Source organism: Vidua macroura, chromosome 25 (assembly GCF_024509145.1).
Source record: "Vidua macroura isolate BioBank_ID:100142 chromosome 25, ASM2450914v1, whole genome shotgun sequence".
Taxonomy (NCBI): domain Eukaryota; kingdom Metazoa; phylum Chordata; class Aves; order Passeriformes; family Viduidae; genus Vidua; species Vidua macroura.
In genome coordinates, this window is record NC_071595.1 from 2,259,501 (window position 1) to 2,279,837 (window position 20,337).

Below are 20,337 nucleotides of genomic sequence, written 5' to 3' on the forward strand. Positions count from 1 at the left end.
GGGCTGGGCAGCATCCCACTCCCGTTCCTGCTGGGACCACGGCTCCCTGGAGCGATGCTGGGTCTCCAGGGCACCTCTGTGCCCATCTGTGCCCCAAACTGGGTGAGCCTGACAGCAGCGTGAGCACACGAGTTGGGCTTTTGGGACTCCGAGAATTAAGAATTAAGGAGCAAACCTTCGGAACCAGAGAGAAACAGCCCTGCGGAGCCGGCTGGCGAGCATGCAGAGTCACTCTGACTCCTCCCTGCTTTTTTTTTTTTTTTTTCCCCTTCCCATTTCTCTCCCACCCCTTCCTTTATTCTACCTTTGCCAACCTTCCTTAGGTTTTGTGTTTTATCCCCGTCTTCCCCACCCTCTCCCACTCCCCTCCTCGCTCCGCTGCCTGATTCCTGCTCCCTGTTTGTGTTGGCAAGGGCCGTGCTCCAATTACCTCATATTTGGAGAGAAGGACGCCGCAGCCAATCCCCGCTCCCTCTGCTTTTAGGTCAAGTGATTTCTGAACTGCAGTGAGATGCTTTGAATTTGTCTTCTCGCAGCGCCCAGGCTGTAAGATGGCTGTCTGGAGTGGCGGCGGTGGCGGCAGGGCTGGCGGGAGGGGACGGCGACAAGGGGCAGTCCGCGGAACGCTGCGCGCCGGGCGTTTGATCCGATGAAGCCCGGGCTGGGATTTATTCGGGAGCCGGCGACTCGCTCAGCTGCGTTCCTGCCGGCACCGAGCAGGAGGAGATGGGGAATTCGCTGGGCTGCGTTAAAGAGCAGAAGGAAAAAGCTGTGGGGAAGGCACCGCTGTCTCCCAAAAAAAGGGTGCGCTTCAAACGGAGGCGGAGAGGGAAGAGGAGAGCGATGCCGGAGGCAGCCCCGCAGGAGGAGCCCCCGGCGCTGGAGGTGGCCGAGGATGAGGAGGCGCCCAAGTCGAAGGCAGCCCCTCGGCAGGAGGGAGGAGAGGAGCCCTCCGGCAGCCGGCCCCGCGGCGGGGACCCCGAGCCGGCGGCGCTGCACCCCGGGATCATCGTGCAGGTGAAGGAGCGCTTCCAGGGGGAGGTGCAGAAAGCGCGCCTGGTGCTGGAGCCGCAGCGGCCGGGTGTGGCGGGAGCTTCCCGGGAGGAAGGCACCACCGTCATCGCCCGCCTGCTGGAGAACCCGGCCGAGAAGGACTGCGAGAAGGCGGTGAGCCGGCTGGTCGAGCTGCAGAGGAGCGGCAGCTGCCGGGCCGTGCTGCTGCCACTGCGCGCAGGGACCGATGGCCGTGCGGGAGGACTCCTGTCCCCGGCCAGCGCCGCGTCCGGCGAGGAGCCAGCGCCCAGCCGGGAGCCGGAGGCCGGCAGCGCCCTGGAAGCCTGGGGGAAAGGAGGCAGTGATGATCCCAGCTCCAGCGCCGCCTGGACGTGCTCCTCCGCAGCAGAGCCGGGCACCGTGTCCGAGCTGTCCACGCCGTCCCCCATGGTGGATCAGCTGGAAAACCCCAGCGTGGGGAGAAGTTCAGGGTTGCCGTCGTCTGGGGCCGGGGAGGGAGATGGTCACGGGCTGCCGGCTTCCCGCAGCCCATCCTCCTTCAGCGGCAGCGCGGCCCGGAGCTCCTCGGGGTACGGCAGCGACCGGCCGGCCAAGGGCACAGGAGCTGGTGGGACCACGGTGTCACCCTCTGATGGTGGCCTCAGGCTCGCTGTGGAGGGCCGGGCTTGGAGGGGGAGCTCGGGGACAGCCGGAGCAATGGTCAGTGTGTGAGTGTGCCCTCGCCCCCTTTCCGGAGCGGGGTGGGGGGACCTGGCTCGGTGGACCCCAAATCCTGGTGGCTCCTGGGCACGGTCATTTCGGCAAGGGGCAACCTCGTGCTGAGCACGGGTGGCAGGATGCTGGAGAAGAAAACTCCTGAAGCTTTTCCCTTCCAGCATCTCCACTGGGAAAGTAGCCCTTGGGGACTGACCTGTCTTGTCCCCTGCTCCTGGCACAGGCAGGCTGGGAGTGACAGTCCCTGGATCCAGTGGGTGCGGCTGGTGGCTGCTGTCATCAGTGCCACTCGTGCCCTCAGGCTATGAATTTGGGGTGTCCCCATCCTGCTGCCTGTGCAGGATGAATGGTAGCAGGATGAACATAGAGATGTGGGGGCTCTGCCTGCTCTGAGGGGTCTCCAGGAGGAACAGGAGGGGATGATGCTGTGTTTCGGAGTCTGTTGCTGTTTGCTGGTCACTCTTTCGGGGGTGACAGTGTGGGCAAAGGTGCCCTTGGGTTTGGTCAAGCTGTGAATGCCCCAGAACAGGTGTGTGGTTTGAGGGGCTGTGGCCCTGATGCCTTTGCCAAGTTGGGACCACTGTCACAGTCACCATGTGGCTTTCAGCATCCTGCCACCAGTTGCTTGATGCACAAAGCTGATGCTAGAAGGGTTTGGCCCCAAGTCCTGTGAGTTTCCACTCTCTTTTCTTGCTGGTGCCTCCCTAAATCTTTGTCCTGTCACAGACATGTGAAGAAAGGAGGGTGGAGCTGGAGCCGCACCCTGCACCTCCAATAAGCACATCTCTAGGAGAGTTTCCTTCAAGGATGCTCTCAGGGAACAGGCCCAGTGGTTGGAGAACCCCAGTGCTGTGTGAGGGATTAAAAATAAAGGATTTTTCAGACCTGGGTGCTATGAGGTGCTCCTGGATGGGCAGCACTGCTGGAGAGCCCGGGTGAGGCACAGCAGGTGGGTGGGTTCACAGAAGGGTTCATTCTGCTCTTAATTAAGAGCCATCAGGTAATTAATAAAGGGGTGCTGAGCAGAGGGAGCTTTGTGGGTCCTCCCCTGCTCCCTGCCGGCGTGGAGGGTCCCATCCTGCATCCTGCTGCTCACCCAGCACATCATCCCACCCATCCCGGCTCTGCCGCCAGGTGCCGGCTCCCGACATCCCTGGGGAAAGCCAGCCCCGGGGCTGGAGGAGTTAAAGGCAGCTCCGGCAGTGTGGCAGCAGCTGACAAAGAGCAGTTTTATGTGTGATGAGCGTATCAGGCTGGAGAGGGAGGTGAGCTGCAGCATACCAATTACACCGGCAGCATCCGCCCCGCCGGCGGGAGAGGCGGATAATCCCGCAGGTCCCTGTCTCCAGCCTGCAAAGGGATGTCTGACAGCCGGGACCTGAGCGGTGCCAGCACCCAGCTGAGGGTGTTTTGGGGAGGGATTTGGGTGTTTTCAGGGCGGTGGGTAGGGCTGGGTCCTGGCACACCTGCTCCCCGCAGTGCCGGGAGGAGGAATCCGGGGAGCAAACAGCCTGTGTTGCCTTTCCGTGGGCACCCTGGAAAATCCGAGTGGCTCCCATCCTCCTCTTTGTCCTCCCCTTAATTAAGGGGAGGTAATTGTACTAACTGGGGAGCTGGAGAGGGGAGGGTGAGGAGGAAGCCGTGCCAATCAGGAATATGCTGGCATGCGGGGACACGTGCGTGGTGTCACGTGCCAGTCTGGGACTCGCAGCCAGTCCTGTCTGAGGGGTCCGTGACTGTCGCTGTCTTTTGTTGGGAATTGGGTCACAGCACCCCCTGCCACCAGCACCCCCTGGCACCAGCGAGCCAGAGGGGAAATGTCACATCCTTCTCCCCGTCCTTCCCTTTTCCCCCAGCATGGAGCTGCTCCATGGCTGGAGGTCAGGGAGAGCCCTCCTCTCCAAGTGTTTTCCCACTTCTTAAGTTGGTATTTTTTTTACAACAGGGTGCTCCAGGTGGAGCTCCCCTGCCACACCTGCAGCCCCAACAAGAGATATTGGTGGTGGTCCCTTCTCATTGCCCACCCTGGGTGCTGCTGGGTGGCAGTGACTGTTCCTGAGGGAGCCCTGGGTGTCTGAGGGTGCTGGGGCTCCTCGTGGTGGGTGCTGGGCAGGGGCAGTGAGGGTACAGGAGGGTGCACGGCGTGTTTAGAGCAGGGAGAGGCAGGAGCCTCCTCTCTCCAGGACATTGTGTTCCCAGTGAGGTGTGTCCCTGTCTGTGGGGACAGGGATGGTGTGGAGGGAGCGGCTCTGGTGGTTGTTGGGAGCTGGGCTTTGGTGTTGTCAGCTCGTGTCCCAGCTGGGCTGGGCTGTGTGGCCAAGCAGCACCTGGTGCCCCTGTTTTCACAGGGTTAGGAAATGTCTGGCTCTGCCTGCTTGGATCTCCAGCCTGCCCAAACTCCATGCAGGTCCTGTGACCCCTTCCCAAGTTCCTCGGCCGCAGGGTCCCCTCTGCCCCGTGGTGACCACAAGTTGCCTCCTGCCCTTTCTGGTAGCCAGGCCTGGGGCAAGTTCACAGAAGCAGGATGTGCCTGGTGGAGGTTTCCCTGCTCCTGCATCCTCCCATGGCTGTGCTGCTTCCTTACAGATCTCTGACATCTACATCAGTGGGGAGCTGGGGGATATGTCAGCCAAGGAGAAGCTCCTGCTGTGGACACAGAAGGTGACAGCAGGTTACATCGGGCTGAAATGCACCAACTTCTCCTCCTGCTGGAGCGATGGCAAGATGTTCAACGCCCTCATCCACAGATACAGGTAGGCAGGAAGAAGCAATGGGGAGTGTCATGAGGGTGGGAGGGGGGATGAGGATCTCCCAGGGGTCTCTGCCCACCGCTGTGGTCAGTGATGGGCTGGAGTGCTTGGAGATGTGGGTGAGGCTGGCAGGAAGCAATGTCTTTTTTCTGCCAGGTAGCTGTGGAGGGGGCGATGCTTGGAATGAGCAAAAGATACATCAGGTTGCAGGAAAAAAAAAATCTTAATGATGTTGAGGAGAGAGGCAGGAAAGAAAAGCTTTTAAAGTCATGAGTGCTGCAGTGCTGCCCTTTCGCTCTCCATGAACAGCAGCACTTCCATCCACACTTTTATCCCAGGATCTTGGAGGTCTCACAAGCAGCAGTTAAACCTCTCTTGGTTCCTCCTTCCCCAGCTGGGACCAAGAGGTTTTTCTCTGCAGCCTGAGCCCCCTTCCCAAAGGGGATGAGACAGGGAAGTCCTGCAGGCCAGGTCCCCTTGGAGAGCCACCACCCTGGGACAGGGGCTCAGAGCCACCCATGGCAGCAGTGCCCATCCAGGATGCTCTGCCCTGGCCACCTGGTGCTGGTTGTGACTCTGGGGTGTGTCTTGCAGGCCAGATCTGGTGGACATGGAGAGGGTGCAGATCCAGAGTAACCGGGAGAACCTGGAGCAGGCCTTCGAGATCGCCGAGCGCCTGGGGGTCACACGGCTGCTGGACGCCGAAGGTGGGTGGCCAGGGCATGTGACCAGTGCAGGGAGATGCCAGCCTCTCTTCCCACTCCCTTTCCTCACTGCCTTTCTGCTTCCCTCCTGCCAGACGTGGACGTTCCCTCTCCAGATGAGAAATCTGTGATAACTTATGTGTCTTCAATCTACGATGCCTTTCCCAAAGTCCCCGAGGGAGGAGAAGGGATCAGCGCCATCGTAAGCACTGCTGAGGGCTGGGAGGCTGGGACAGGTTTGGGAGGCAGCTGGGGGTTGTGGTTGGGGTTTGGGAAAGGGTCTGTTCCCTGTGGAAGAGGGCTGAGGAGAGGGAGGGAGTCCCCATAATGGTGTCTGCCCTGTGACCTGCTGGGGTGTCTGTAAGGCCACAGCGCTGCCCAGGCTCTGCAGGAAAAAAGCTGAGCTCCCACAGAGCAGCTGGCAAGGAGGATCCCCCTCCTCTCTGCACCTGGGATGGCATCACAGCAGGGAGGCCCTGGCACACGATCCACCCTGTGGCTTGTCTGTGGCACCTCATTTCCCTCTGTGATCTGCCCACCAGCAGTGCTTGCAAAGACACTCTCGCCCCACAGGAGGTGGATTCGAGGTGGCTGGAGTACCAGACCCGTGTGGAGTCCCTCATCTCGTGGATCAAGCAGCACACGATACTCATGTCAGACAAATCCTTCCCCCAGAACCCTGTAGAGCTAAAGGTAGGTGCTGGACAAGGTCTCTCCTCAGTGTGTCCCATGTCCAGTGCTGAGGGGTGGGTGGTGGCATTCCCCAGGGTGGTTCCTGACGAACCTTTCTCATCCCAGGCACTTTATAACCAGTACATACACTTCAAAGAAACTGAAATCCCAGCGAAAGAGCAGGAGAAAGGACAGATAGAGGAGCTCTACAAACTGCTAGAGGTAAGGATGGCTGCCCAGAGGCTGGTAGGTGGGAATGTTGTGCTTTTTTAGCAAGACTGAACTTGCTCAGTTCAGGTTTATTTTGGAGTGGAGAAGTGGGAATGCCCCTCAGGATAAACGAGGCAGCGAGCAGCGCACTGCAGGAGCAGAGGCAGAGCCCCTCTTCCCTCGCTGGAATCCTCAGCCAGCTCAAGGCAGAGGTGGGAAATGCCATTCTGCTGATGTTTCCCCCAGGTCTGGATTGAATTTGGACGCATCAAGTTGCCCCAGGGCTACCACCCCAACGATGTGGAGGAGGAGTGGGGCAAGCTCATCATTGAGATGCTGGAGCGCGAGAAGCTCCTGCGGCCGGCGGTGGAGAGGTCGGTGCTGTGCCCATGGCAGGGACATCCCCTGCTCCTCCCTCTGGCCAGAGGGACATCCAAAACCCCTCTCTCATCTCCTTCTGTCATTCCAGGCTGGAATTGCTGCTACAAATCGCCAACAAAATCCAGAATGGTGCTCTGAGCTGTGAAGAAAAGCTCACCCTGGCGAAGAACACGCTGCAGGCTGTGAGTGGGGAGTGGGGTTTCCCCCTCCTGATTTTATTGACTTATTTGTTTTCCTGCTTTTTTTTTTTGTACCCATCTCCTCTCCTCTCCTCTGCTTGGGGTGATGGGTTCCCCTGGAATGTTTTCCTTTCTTTTCTGCCCTTGAGCCTGTCCCAGAGGTGCTGTAGGGGTGGTGGTAGATATTTGGTGATCCACAGATCACCTTGAGGACAGGGGCATGGGGAATGGTCTTGTCTCTGGGAATACAGCAAGTGAGGCTAGACATCTGCAGAGGTGCTGGTGTGGGGGAGACCAGCACTTCTGGAAAAGCTTGTTGAGTATTTTTCTTGTATAATGAGGCTTAAAACCCCCAAAATCTGTTTTATTTGCCTGGTGGAAAGGACTCAGTAGGGAGCAGGTTTCTGAAGAGATTTTCATCGTTATGGGAGAAAGAGATGTTGGCTGAAAGGGTTGGGAGCTAAAAATGGTGATCCCATCTGTTCCTGGGACCTTTCAGTTCATCTCCAGAAGTTTTTCTAAAGGGGTTGTCCTGGGTGTGGTGTGGGGGGATGGATACGTGTCCTGCTCCAGCTAAGCTTGTGGATCCCAAGGTGTTTCCAGTCTCCAAGCTGGGTTGCTGTGGTGTTCTGCCTGCCCCAACTGGGCTGAGGGGACTCGGCCCTGAGTGTCCCATGTCCCCTCAGGATGCTGCTCACCTGGAGTCGGGCCAGCCGGTGCAGTACGAGTCCGACGTGGTGGTGTACCTGCAGGAGTGCGAGGGGCTCCTCCGCCAGCTCCAGGTGGACGTGCAGATCCTCCGGGACGAGAACTACTACCAGCTGGAGGAGCTGGTGTTCAGGTGACCGTGGAGGAGCTTCCTCAGGGGCTGCACATCTGCTCTGCGTGGGGCAAGGAGGGAGCAGGTGTCCATCTCCTTACCCTCTCCTCGCTTGCTTCCCCAGGATCATGAGGCTGCAGGACGAGCTGGTGACGCTGAGGTTGGAGTGCACCAACCTGTACAGGAAAGGCCACTTCTCCACGCTGGAGCTGGTGCCCACGACCACGCTGAGCACGACGCACTTGAAGGGCGAGTCCCTGACCAAGGGGCTCCACACCTCCTCGGCCTCCTGGTTCCGGAAGCCGATGACCAGGACGGAGCTGGTGGCCATCTCCTCCTCCGAAGACGAAGGCAGCCTCCGCTTCGTCTACGAGCTGCTGGCCTGGGTGGAGGAGATGCAGGTGAGTGCTGGGCCAAACCTCCTGCCTGTGCTCAGGCTGATGTGGGAAGCTGCCCCGGGCCTTTTCCTGCCTTTATCTGTGAGTAGTTGCTTTGATGGTTTGTAGTTTTTGGAGATCTGACGCTTCTGTCTGGAGCTGGGTTTTCTCTCTTGTGGTCCTGCTGGCCAGTGGGGACCAGAGGAGCCTTTCAAAGCTGGAAGCAGATCTGTGCTGATGCAGTCACTTGGTCTTACGTGGGTGGGAAGCTTGTGTGGGCTGTCCCAGAAACATTCAGTGTTGGAGCACTGGCTTAGGATCTTCTACCAAGACTGGGAGGTGTTTGTTCCCTCTGGGGTGACCTGGGAGGATTCCTGGTGTCCCTTTGAGAGCAGAATGAGCAGTGCTGACCTGAGCCTCTTGGTTTCAGATGAGACTGGAGCGGGCAGAGTGGGGCACCGACCTGCCGAGCGTGGAATCCCAGCTGGAGACCCAGAGGCACATCCACGCCAGCGTGGAGGACCTGGGCTCCAGCGTGAAGGAGGCCAGGATGTATGAGGTATGGTGGGGGACACCAGGCATGGCCCCATGTGGGGGCTGAGGGCATTAGGATCAGCTCTTATGGGTCACTTTCCTGGCACAGAGGTGATTTTTAAGGATGGAGCTTCTGAGTTGATGCAGTGCTGCCCTGAGCCATCCTCTCCACCCTCCCCTTCCTCACACAGAGCTGTGGAGGGAGATTTGGGGATGGGGCTCTGAGTGATGCTGCCCTGTGATGGGTAACAGGAGCGTTTCTCACCCTTCAGGGTAAAATGTCTCCGAATTTCCGCGCGAGCTACACGGAGACGCTGGGCAAGCTGGAGACTCAGTACTGCAAACTGATGGTGAGCGGGCTCCCAGCACTGCCCGGGGAGCCTGGGGACCCTCCCTGCTCCAGGGCTGGGGAGAGGGGCAAAAACCCATCGGCCACAGAGCAGGGAGGAGGAATAATAAATCATTCTTTGTGCCCAGGAAACCTCGAGCTTCAGGCTGAGGCACCTGCAGAGCTTGCATGGATTTGTGTCCCGGGCCACTGCCGAGCTGATCTGGCTGAATGAGAAGGAGGAGGAGGAACTGGCCTACGACTGGAGTGACAACAACCCCAACATTGCAGCCAAGAAGAATTACTTCTCGGTGAGTGCTGCGAGGGCAGGTGCTGCTTTTGGTGCTCTGTGGAGCCCTCAGCTCCCAACAGACCTGAAATCCTGAGGCTGGATGCTCCCTCCCAGCTCACTGAGCTTGTTGCTCCTGAACAGAGCTGATGGAAGCTCTCCCCAGAGCAGAAAGTGAAATGAATGTGTGTCTTCAATTGAATTGCAATCAAAAAGGCATCAAAAGATGTATTTTTAGCATTATTTTGGAGCTCAAGGCATCTTGAACTAGTGGGGGCGAGGGGGGTAAGTCTGAGCCAAAGAGGAAAATTGATTCCTCTTTACAGCAGTATAAACAAATTCCCATCTTCCCACAAGCACACTGTGTGAAGAGGTCCCTGGGCAGGTTCCCAGTGCCTGTTTGGCACACAGGAGGCAGATTCCTGTTGGGAACGGGGCTGTGGTGCCGTGCTGGATTCCCTTGCATCCACTGGTACCTCCTTTAGAACTTCCCCACTGTGTTAGTTGGAGACACAGTCTGAGCGAGGTCCCAGAGCTGAGATTTGGACTTTGCCTCCTGCAGGAGCTGACAGCAGAGCTGGAAGAGAAGCAGGACATCTTCCGTTCCCTCCAGGACACGGCTGAGCTGCTCTCCCTGGAGAACCACCCGGCCAAGCAAACCGTAGAGGTGAGCAGGAACCTGGCAGAGCTGTGGGGTTCCCAAGGATCAAATCACCTCAGCTGGAACTGGGAGACTCACTGCCCCACCCCACAGAAGTGTTTTGTGGTGGCAGGACGTCAGTGCAGTGGTGGAGATTTTTTAATTCTGGGAAGTGGCCACTCCCAAATAATCACCACCTCAAATTAAGACACAAACACACAGAGCATGAGCCTTTCCCACAGAGAGGTGATGCAGGGAATGGCCTTGGCTGCCCTGGGGTCATCCAGGCTTCCAGGGACACTGTGGTGGTGAAGCAAAGGGCTGTGGGAACCTTTTCCATGGGGTAAAAGCAAAATTGTTCCTGCCTCTGGCGTCGTGGGTGACATGGGGACACTGAGACAGGATCTGCCATCTCCTATGTCCAAACCCTCCTGGCCGCAGCCTGATTTTGGTCATTTCTGTCCCTCTCTTCATCTCCTGTGTCCTTGCTGTGCCCCTCCTGGCTGTGAATGCCCTTGTCCAGTGCCCTTTTCTGTGTTTTCCACAGGCCTACAGCGCTGCTGTGCACACCCAGTGGCAGTGGATCAAGCAGCTCTGCCTGTGCGTGGAGCAGCACGTGAAGGAGAACGCTGCCTATTTCCAGGTATTTGGGGCCAAATTCCCTCAGTCCCACCTGCTGAATCCCACTCCATGAGCTGCATGAGCTCCTCACACTGCTGTTGTCCTTGATGGAGAGGGAAGGAGGGATTTGTGTTTCCTCTGGAATATCTGTTAGCTGCTCCCTGGGCATTGCTAGGGGGAAAAAGGGAACAACTTCCCTGTAGTTCTGGTCATCCACCTGGGGTGACCCTGCCCTTGCAGCCCTAAAGCCAGAGCAGTGTCAGGAGCTCCTGGCTGAGCCTTTGGGGTGCTCCTTGCCTGCCTTCAGGCTGCTCAGGGGACTTGTCCAGGTCCCTGTGACCCTTTTTGCCTTCGCAGTTCTTCAGCGACGCCCGGGAGTCGGAGACGTACCTGCGGAACCTGCAGGACTCCATCAAAAGGAAATACTCCTGCGACCACAACACGAGCCTGACACGGCTGGAGGACCTCCTGCAGGACTCCATGGTGGGTTCTCTGGCACCCCACCACCCTGCTCTGGTCCAGCAGCATTGCCTGGGACACCTCCTTCTTCTCCAGGGAGAACTGGGCTCCTTGTCCCCACAGTTTGGTGGGATGTGGTTTGTGTTCCACCTCGGGCAGTGATTTGTTTTCCCGTGGAGCTGCTGAATGAGCTGCAGGCTGCGGTGGCCCCAGCTGTGTGGTGTAGCTGGAGTTGGTCACTGTCATTTAGAGGCACCATCTGACCTCTCTGTGTCCTCAGGGTGAGGAGCAGGCAGCCTGTGCTGGCTGTGCAAGGTCACAGCCTGACGTGTGAGCTGCTCCTGCCCCAGCCAAGCCCATCCTGCTCGAGTCCTGCTGACAAAGGCAGGGCCTCTAGGATGCTCCTGGTTCTGCTTTGGAGCTGGTGGAGAAATGCCTGCTCTTTATCCAGCTCAAATCCTGTGCTAATCCATCCTGCTGGATGGGGAGAGTCAGGGCAGCCTGGCTGTGCCAGGGGCTGATCTCTGAACACGTGGCCTGGCTTAGCTGAGCAGAGCAGAGCCTGGGTCGTGGCACTGTCACCTTCTTGCCTGATTTGGCCTGAAAAAAACCAACCTAAAACCAACCCCCAAGGAGCAAAGCATCAGCTGGTGTTTGACACCAGGGTCAGGGGAGGATTTGGGCTGTGGCTGAAGTGCTGAGCTGTGGTGGCAGGGTCAGGAGGTGACACTGAGCGTGTGGAGGCAGGTGGTCACTAAGAAGTGCACATGAGGGTGTCCCCAGTGGCACTGGGGTGCCCTTACTGGGGGTGATGGGTGCATCAGCACTGTCTTCCCTCCTGGAGGGCTGGGGGCTCCCCCATCCTCTCTGTCACGGTCTCGGGGTTGTCCTGGCCTGTCTCTGGTGCTGCCAGGACATGGAGCAGCCAGGCTGGCTCCTGGGGTCTGTGTTTGGGAGCCCGGGAACATCAGGAGACTGGCAGGTGCCATCTGGGGTGGGAGAGGCTGTGCTGGGCAGCCAGAGAGTGGCCACAAACCCAGGACTGGGGCAGCTGCCCTGAGCTCAGCTATTTTACTCTTTCTTACCTAATAAGTTAAAGTTGTATTTCTTCCAATCATGCTCCCTGGGACAGGCACAGGTAGTTTATTTAATCATTTATTCTTTTATTTTAATTTAATTTGATTTGATTTTTTTTTTTAACCATTAAATTCTCCTCCACTGTCGTAGCACACTAACCAACCCCAGAGTACCGAGCATGAGGGAGAACCTTTTCTGGGATCTTTTTTTTTGAAACCTTTGCCACAGCCAGCAGGGGCTGAGCTGTCACTAATCACACGAGCTGCCAGTGTTGTGATCCGCACACGTCTCCACGGTGCCAGAGGCTGTTCCAGGGCAGCTTTGCCACCATTCCCCCCGGGTTGGTGCCATCACCAAACCCAGCAGGGATTTGTAGGAGTCAATTAGCTCCAGCTGGCAGATTTCTCCCCAGAACCGGAGGCCTGTGCGGTCGCTCCACCCCGAGCCCCTTCTCCTGAGATGTTTTATCCCCATAATTCATTGTCTCCCATTCCAGCCATTGGTTTAAACACCCCTTCATCCTTTGCTTTAGAGAAGGGAGCATGCTTCCCTGGGCTCTCCTCCAGGCAGCTAAACCAGCTTTGGGCTGGACGTTGTCCTGCTCTCAGCCCCTCACAGCTGCTGGGACTTCGTTTTGGTGGATGTTGTGTTCTCTTTTTTTTTTTTTTTTTTTTTTTTTTTTCCCTTTTGAAAGAAAACATTTTCTTGTCCTACCAGCCAGAGAGCCAGAGGTGTGCATGTGGCTTTGCAGGGCAGTGGGAGTAGCGGTGACGTCCCATCCCATCTCCTGAGCCCTCTTCCCACCCTGCCAGGGCAGCAGGATCCTCCTGACGTGTTTGCTCAGCCCTTGCAGGCCAGCACTGGGGTGGGGGGTGAGCTGAGATGCCCGGGACAGACCTCCCCTCACCATCCTTGAGCAACCCATCCTCCTTGTCCCTGCCAGGATGAGAAGGAGCAGCTGATCCAGTCCAAGAGCTCGGTGGCCAGCCTGGTGGGACGGTCCAAAACCATCGTCCAGCTCCGGCCCAGGAACCCCGAGCACGCTGTGAAGAGCACCATCCCCATCAAGGCTGTCTGTGACTACCGGCAGATCGAGGTGAGGGCTGGCAGGGTGCTGGTGGCCCTTGGGAAGGGAAGGCAGGGACAAGGGACTGGCACCCGGGGTGGTTTAGGATGAGCGCCGTAGGATCTGTCAACGGAAAGCAGGAGCAGAGTGGGAAGGCAAGGAGGAGGGAAACAGCAGGAATGTTCTTCCTGGAGCAGATTTCCATGTCTCAGATTTATTCTGGGCAGGAGCTGGAGTCCTTTCCCCTTCCAAGGAGGATGGGCTCCATCAGCCTCAGCCAAACAAGCTCGTGGGTGGCAGCCAACTCCCCGTAACTTCCTCGTCCCTTCCTCTCCCGGCACGAGCGCGCCGCACTGCCTGGCACCGTTCCAGGCTGTTGCTCCATTAAAACACATCCATCTGTGTATTTCTGGGAGCTGGCTCACCCCCAGCAGCGGGGCTGGCAGCAGGGGCAGCTGAGCATGGCCCTGCTGCTGGTTTCTGATGGGTGCCTGGTGTTGGTGCTGTTGCAGATCACCATCTGCAGGAACGACGAGTGTGTCCTGGAGGACAATTCCCAGAGGACCAAGTGGAAGGTGATCAGCCCCACGGGGAATGAGGCCATGGTGCCTTCTGTCTGCTTCCTGATCCCCCCACCCAACAAAGAGGCCATCGAGATGGCCAACAGGTAACTTGGTGACAGTCACAGGGAGATGAGATGGTGGCATGGGAGGGGACAGATTTTGGGGTGGGGATGGAGGTATGAAAGTGGTTTGTGGTGAGGAAAGGAATCCCTCATGGTTCTACAGCTGCAAACTCCATTGCAGAGATGGCTGCAGTAGCTTGCAAAATGAAAAAATGACAGTTTGGGAGGGATCCCCGCAGGGATCTCTGGCACTGAGCAGCAGGAGCATCACTCCCTGCATGCTGCCACTCTGGGGTCACTGCACTGATGGGCTGCTGCCTGGCACTGATGGCTGGAGGATTAACGGGGTCAGGGCTGGGTTTGCTGTGAAGATTCAGAGCTGATGGATCTGCTCCTTTCCCCTTGCAGGGTGGAGCAGCTGTACCAGAAAGTGATGGCTCTCTGGCACCAGCTCCACATGAACACAAAGAGCCTCATCTCCTGGAACTACCTGAGGAAGGACATAGCCCTGGTGCAGAGCTTCAGCATGGAAAAGGTACAGAGGAGCTTCCCTGCCTGGTTCTGGGGTTGTGCTGCTCTCCAGGCTTCTCTGTGTGGCCGAAAAGAGGAGAAAACCAGGGAGTGCAAGACTGGGGAAATCAAGGGTCTTTACACCTGGAATAGTGCACATCTTGAAAAGGGTTGCAATTTACAGCTATGGGGAAAAGGGGAACGATTCACACCTTGAAAACCTGAGCTTGGGGTGCTGTGCAAAAGGATTGCAGCTTTTCCCAATAAAAAGAGCATCAGGAGTTTGCTGCTGCTGAGAGATGGTGGATTGAGCATTTCATTAGGGAGTGAGCACAGCTGGAGGGAGGCACGGGTCTGATACAGAGGATTTCCCTCTCCCCCTCTGAAAATACTCCTTGGGCAAACGAAGGCGGTTCGGTTGGTGTGCAGGAGGTTGTTCCTGATGTTTGGATGTGCCTCTTTTTCCACTCACAGCTCAGATCCTTGGCTCAAGGGGAGTGTCAGCAAGCCCTGAAGAGCCTGCAGGCCCACTACGAGGATTTCCTGCAGGACAGCCGGGACTCGGAGCTCTTCTCCGTGTCGGACCGGCTGCGCCTGGAGGAGGAAGTGGAGTCTTCCAAGGAACGCATCCGGCAGCTGCTGGAGTCCATGGAGAACGGTGAGCTTCAGAGGGCCCGATGGTTTAACCAGGAGCTGTGGGAGCTCATAAACAAAGGATTTATGGGATGGCTTCATGTTCTTCTTTTCCTGAGCTAGCTGGTTGATGGTGTGAGCAGCTGATCTCCTTATTTCTCCATCTATCCCTCCAAGTGTTCGGCCTTTGTCCAGCACTATTCCTGCAGAGAGGCCTTGGCTTTGCAGCTTCCGCTGAGCTGCTGAGCCCTCTTCCCCTTGTAGTGTTGGCAACGGGGATGCATTCCAAGCAAGGAGCTCTTCCTGCATTTAGTCTTTGGGAAAATACACGTGGTGGTGGCACTTGTGACACTGTGAGTCCCACTAGGACTCCAGTGAGGTTCCCTGTGGCTGGACTCATTTCCAGAACGAGATGATTTAATTAAGGTGTTTTCCACCTGAGCAGAGATCCCGGTGTCAGCGTTCAGCTGCGCTCAGCTCCGGGGATTCCAGCAGGTCCCGTTTGGGACAGATACTGGCCAGTGGTGCTTGAGCTGCTCTTCTGTGTGTCTCTGGCTTGCAGAAGACAAGGATGAGACCGTTGCCAGGACCTATCTGTCCGAGCTGAAGAACATCCGCCTGCGCCTGGAGGAGTGCGAGCAGCGGCTCGTGAGCCGCATCCAGTCACCGAGCAGCGCCCGAGCAGACGGTGACAGCATCCAGGAAAACGCCATCCGCATGGCAGAGCAGGAGGTCAGGCCTGCTGCTGGGAGGTGGGCACGGAGGGGTGAGGTGGGCACAGATCCAAAATTGGCTGTAGCTCCTCTGCGTGGGTTTGAGGGAATCTCGCAGCAGGGAATCCCAGCAGGTGGGCTCCCTGCCTTATTTCCTACCAGCTCCTTTGCCAAGGGCAGTCCTGCCTTTTCCCTGCCTGTTTGGGCTCTCTTTTCACGTTGTGTCCCTCTCTGTGCAGCGCACGCAGGAGGATCTGCAGCAGCTGCAGTCAGAGCTCCGGGTTGTGTCCGAGAGGTGCTACAGCTTCCTGGACAGAGCTCCTGCGGGGCCCAGCACGCCCCACCTGCGTTCAGAGCTGGACTTGGTGGTGAACAAGATGGAGCAGACACATGGACTGTCTTCCATCTACCTGGAAAAGTGAGTAGGGATGTGCCTCTGTTCCCAAATGCCCTTTTGAGTGTTCTCATTTCATTAAAGGCCTTGTTCTGTCCCTCCAACACACCTTGTGGTGGATGTAATTGAATCCATCCCCCTGCAGCATGTGGTGCAGCCTCCGGATCTCTGCCACGTCTGGGATGTCACTGTGTTCTGTTTGATTTGCCAGGTTGAAGACGGTTGACATCATTATCCGCAGCACCCAAGGAGCAGAATCCCTGGTGAAAGGCTACGAGGTGAAGCTGAGCCAGGAGGAGGCTGTTCCTGCTGACCTGGCAGCCATTCAGACTCACAGGACGGCCTTGCAGGTTGGTGCTGTTGGTCTGTCAAGCAGCGTCCTTCCCTTTTTTCTGCTGAATCTGGACTGTGGGACATTTTTCTTGCCTTGGTACATTTGAGAGGATTTTGTGCTGCTGACATGAGAGCCCTGATTGCTTTGTGAATGTAGAGGAGGTGCTGTGGCTTGTGCTGTGTCTGCTGCTGTAGGACAGGGCCTGAACCAGTCTGACCTGGGAGCATTTCCCCTTCATTCTGCACCTCCCAGTTCTTTGCAGGTTAAGGAGAGGGGGGAAAATAAACCCATTAACCCCTTTGCAGCTTTGTCACCTCTGGCTGGGAGGACATCTCTGACTTGGTCCCTTCTGCTTTCAATGACATTGACCCTGGTGCTGTCTCCTTTTGCAGCAATGGCTCGGGGAGGTGAAGGACAAGGGCTCCGTGTTCTCCAGGCTGGAGGAGGAGATGGTGAAGGCGAAGGAGGTGGGGGAGCAGCTGTTCAGGCTGAGGCAGGAGCGCAGCATCGACCTGGAGCGCTTCCAGGAGAAGGGGAGCCAGCTGTGGGATCGCTGGCAGCGAGTCTGCGCCCAGATCGAGACCCGGTGAGAGACCTCCTGCCTCCTCTCCCAGATTTACTCTCATCCTTCAGCTGAGACCTTGGGTCAGGCTTGGTGGAGGCGAAATCTTTCTGCCTGGGATTCCTGCTGGTGGTGTTTCACCCCCTCCTCTTACCTGTCGTGGTTTTCTCTCAGCCACACGGAGCTGGAGAGCATCCAGGAGGTGCTGAGTGATTACCGGCAGTGCCACAGCGCCCTGATCCAGTGGATTGAGGAGATCACAGCCCAGCAGGAGCTGATGAAGCCTGGCCAGGCTGAGGACAGCCGGGTGCTGTCGGAGCAGCTCAGCCAGCAAACGGTGAGGCAGGACCTCGTGATGTCTCCTTGCTGCTGTGACCGTGTCACTTCTTTTCATCTCTGGGCTTGGAAATATGAAAAGCAGCAGGGAAGAGGCTGCAGGCCTGAGCTGGGTGTCTGGGAAGTGGAGGAACTCTGCTTGGCTCGAGGTGCAGATGAGGTCTTGTGTGAAAAATTGGAGAGTGTAAAGATTTTAGCCAAAAGTGCAGAGATGTGAACCAGAATTCTGCTCACGTGCCCATGGCTGCTGTCATAGAATCCCAGAAAGGTTGGGTTGGAAGGGATTTCTAAGATAATCTTGTTTCCATCCTCCTGCCACAGGCAGGGACACCTTCCACTATCCCAGGTTGCTCCAAGCCCCCTCCAACCTGGCCTTGAACACTTCCATGGTTGGGGCATCCACAGCTTCTCTGAGCAACAACTCAGCCAACCTGTTCTGACAACCACTTTTGCTTTGAATTTCCTTGAAGGCTTTGGCTGCAGAAATTGAGAAAAACCAAGCCAAGCTGGACCAGTGTCAGAAATTCTCCCAGCAGTACTCGGCCGCCGTCAAGGTACAGTTCCTGGGCAGGGTGGGCTGGGCAGGAGCAGCCCTGGCAGAGTTTGCAGATCTCACAAGCTCCACATCTCCCCACCTTTTCAGGACTATGAGCTGCAGCTGATGACCTACAGGGCCTTCGTGGAGTCGCAGCAGAAGTCGCCCATGAAGCGCCGGCGGATGCTCTCCTCCTCAGATGCCATCACCCAGGAGGTAGGAACCCACCTAAGCTCAGCAGGGGGGGAAATTTCAGGGGGGGGCTTCTTCCACGCCCAGCAAAACCACCCAGCAGCCTCTGTGAAATGAGCTCCTTCCTGCTGAACTCTCTTGTATAAATAAAGTTTCCACCCTCGCTGTTTTTTCCAATAGCCAGAGAGGATGGCTTAGTGCCCTAAGCACCAGGTATGCCATACCTAGACTCCTGGGAACCCCTGGGTCAAATCCAGCGGGGTCGGCTCAGCCCTTCAGCCTTGCGAGGTAAATAACCAGAGCACCATGCAGTGTTGCTGTGTGTGCATCTTTGGGATGAGAACCTTTTAGGGACCCGAGGTCCTGTCTGCTCTGTGTGGATATTAAAGATCCCGATAGCCCTCTGTAAGAGTTGAGCATCCGCCCCAGTGTCCGTGGCCGGAGTGTGCCCTCGCTCCAGTGTCGTGCAGCATGCCTTGTGTGGCCACCACCCTCCCCAGCAGACCTGCTGCATTCCATTGGTGCCATCCCGGGTCTGCCAGGTGCCTTGGGGGGTTCCCAAGCCAGAGGTGCCTCATCCCTGTCATGTACTGTGAAGGGTGGCGCTCTGGATCCGCCAGCACGACTGATGCACCCCCTCTTCCCTCTGTTTTCCCCTCTGTCCCTTGGCAGTTCATGGATTTGAGGACTCGCTACACGGCCCTGGTGACTCTGACCACCCAGCACGTGAAGTACATCAGCGACGCGCTGCGGCGGCTGGAGGAGGAGGAGGTGAGGCCGTGGGGCACACCTGGACTCTGTCCCCACATCCCCCCCACCCACAGGGATGCTGCTCCGTGCTGAGGGAGCAGCATCTCCCTTTGCTCCCCCTTTGGAGACCCCTTTTGACGTGGTTGTCTTCCTCCTTCCTCCTCTGTTTGCAGAAAGTGGTGGAGGAGGAAAAGCAGGAGCACGTGGACAAGGTGAAGGAGCTCCTGGGCTGGGCCCTGGGCTTGAAGCAGAGTGTGCAGGGCAGGACAGCTGCTGCTGGCAGCAGAGAGCTGGGAGACATCGAGAAATCCATCTCGGAGCAGCAGGTAAAGCAGGACTGACACCAGACCCTGAGGTTTAACTTCTGCTCTTCTTTTCACAGCTGCATTAAGCTCCTTTCTTTCTTTTTTACATTTTTTTCCAGGCCCTGAATGAGGAGCTGACTGCGAAGAAAGAGCAGGTCTCTGAAGCCATCAAAACTTCCCAAATCTTCCTGGCAAAACACAGCCACAAGTGAGTGTGACCAGGGAGAGAACAGGGGCTGGAGATGAGATTCCTTAGAGCTGGTGGATCCATGGGATCCAGTGCCTGACTCCAGTTAAAAACAATGAGTTGCACACAGCAGTTGTCTTCTCTACTGTCTGCAATGAGATCTGTGAAATGTGCAACCCATTTACAACAATACATTTACATTTACAATAATATTTATCCTCTTTAGCTGAGATGCAGCCCCATATGTTTGGGGATTTGATTGTTACAAGGCAGGTCAGCCTTTGCTCAGTTATCCTGGCAGGTTTTAGCTGGGCAGGGCAGGGAGAGGAAGGGACTCATGGTGGATTTGGCCTTTTCCTGTGCTTGGAAGGACGTGGTAATTCTGTGGAGCTGGTTTGGGCAGTATCCTGAGATATTTCCCCTTCCCCTTGCAGGCTTTCCCAAGCAGAAAAGGACCAGATTTCTGCTCAGATTGGTGCTCTGAAGGAAACCTACCAGGCTCTCTGCAGCAACTCCACGGAGCAGCTCCAGCAGCTCCAGAGCCAGCTGGCTCAGGAGACAGAGCACAAGGTACTGCTCCCTGCTCAGCCCTGCTCACTCCTCGCCTTCCCTCCTCAGGCTGTGGAAAAGGTTTCATTTTGTTGTGTGTCTCCTGGCCACTGGCCACTCACAGCCTCGTGGTTGCCCTCCCTTCTCTCCTATTCATGGTCACCTAAAGCATCTGGTGGTCCCTGGAGGCCAAGCAGGAGCTGTTTTCCTGCTGCCTTCCAGGTCCATGGGAGAGTTGTCCTTTGGTTGCCATCAGGGCTCTGCCCTCTGCACAAGGCTCGTTTGTGCTCGGTGAGCAGGGTGGCAGATGCAATTCTGCCCTGGAAATGGTCCCCTTGAGGAAATCTGTGTCCCCTTGAGGAAATCTGTGTCCCCTGAGGGCTCAGTCCCACTGGCTGCCTGCGGGCAGGGGCTGCAGGAAGGTGGGACTCACGTGGCCTCGGGGATCTCAGGGTCTGGCCAAGGCTTTTTCTCAGCGGTGGCTGACCCAAGTAGCTCTTCCTTGTGGAAGGCAAATGCATTATCCAGCCCCTCAGCTGACCTGGGAGACCTTCAGGACCCGTTCCCTGTTCATATCCACCAGGTCCCATCCTTGTAGGGAGGGCTGGAAGCGCATCCTTATTGCCTCTGTTACGAGCTGTCGTTCACAGATTTATGTGTGCGTGTTCTCTCAGTGTATATTCATGTGTCAATGGATATTTTTGTGTGTTTGCTTGCTGGCTCCCTGTACCCTGAAGCAACAGCCCGCTCACATCTGGCTGTGAGACGCAGGTTTTGGCTCTCAGGTCTGTGAGTGAAGCCCTGTTCAAGCCACTCATGGGGAGAAGGTGGCAGAGCTGCTTTTTTTTTGAGAACTGCCTGTCCAGCTTTCACCTAA

At 57.0% G+C, this 20,337-nt stretch overlaps 1 protein-coding gene across 16 annotated transcripts in view; it reads left to right on the plus strand.

Annotated features, from left to right (window-relative positions):
* MACF1 (microtubule actin crosslinking factor 1) overlaps positions 1-20,337 on the plus strand; it is a 135,892-nt gene that overhangs the window by 38,397 nt on the left and 77,158 nt on the right. For 9 of the 16 annotated variants that reach the window (XM_053998724.1, XM_053998731.1, XM_053998730.1 and 6 more), the window contains exons 6-35: positions 4,315-4,481; positions 5,073-5,185; positions 5,278-5,384; positions 5,756-5,875; positions 5,981-6,076; positions 6,311-6,438; positions 6,534-6,627; positions 7,311-7,465; positions 7,569-7,845; positions 8,252-8,380; positions 8,628-8,705; positions 8,833-8,994; positions 9,535-9,639; positions 10,160-10,255; positions 10,591-10,716; positions 12,713-12,865; positions 13,348-13,502; positions 13,869-13,995; positions 14,445-14,628; positions 15,166-15,335; positions 15,556-15,734; positions 15,922-16,060; positions 16,437-16,630; positions 16,781-16,943; positions 17,413-17,496; positions 17,586-17,693; positions 18,342-18,440; positions 18,593-18,745; positions 18,844-18,932; positions 19,346-19,481. In XM_053998724.1, coding sequence (XP_053854699.1) covers positions 4,315-4,481; positions 5,073-5,185; positions 5,278-5,384; positions 5,756-5,875; positions 5,981-6,076; positions 6,311-6,438; positions 6,534-6,627; positions 7,311-7,465; positions 7,569-7,845; positions 8,252-8,380; positions 8,628-8,705; positions 8,833-8,994; positions 9,535-9,639; positions 10,160-10,255; positions 10,591-10,716; positions 12,713-12,865; positions 13,348-13,502; positions 13,869-13,995; positions 14,445-14,628; positions 15,166-15,335; positions 15,556-15,734; positions 15,922-16,060; positions 16,437-16,630; positions 16,781-16,943; positions 17,413-17,496; positions 17,586-17,693; positions 18,342-18,440; positions 18,593-18,745; positions 18,844-18,932; positions 19,346-19,481 — 4,086 coding nt within the window. Of the gene's footprint in view, positions 1-711; positions 1,714-4,314; positions 4,482-5,072; positions 5,186-5,277; positions 5,385-5,755; positions 5,876-5,980; positions 6,077-6,310; positions 6,439-6,533; positions 6,628-7,310; positions 7,466-7,568; positions 7,846-8,251; positions 8,381-8,627; positions 8,706-8,832; positions 8,995-9,534; positions 9,640-10,159; positions 10,256-10,590; positions 10,717-12,712; positions 12,866-13,347; positions 13,503-13,868; positions 13,996-14,444; positions 14,629-15,165; positions 15,336-15,555; positions 15,735-15,921; positions 16,061-16,436; positions 16,631-16,780; positions 16,944-17,412; positions 17,497-17,585; positions 17,694-17,869; positions 17,958-18,341; positions 18,441-18,592; positions 18,746-18,843; positions 18,933-19,345; positions 19,482-20,337 lie in introns of those variants that run through there. The other 7 variants (XM_053998718.1, XM_053998722.1, XM_053998721.1 and 4 more) reach the window with 2 other exon arrangements.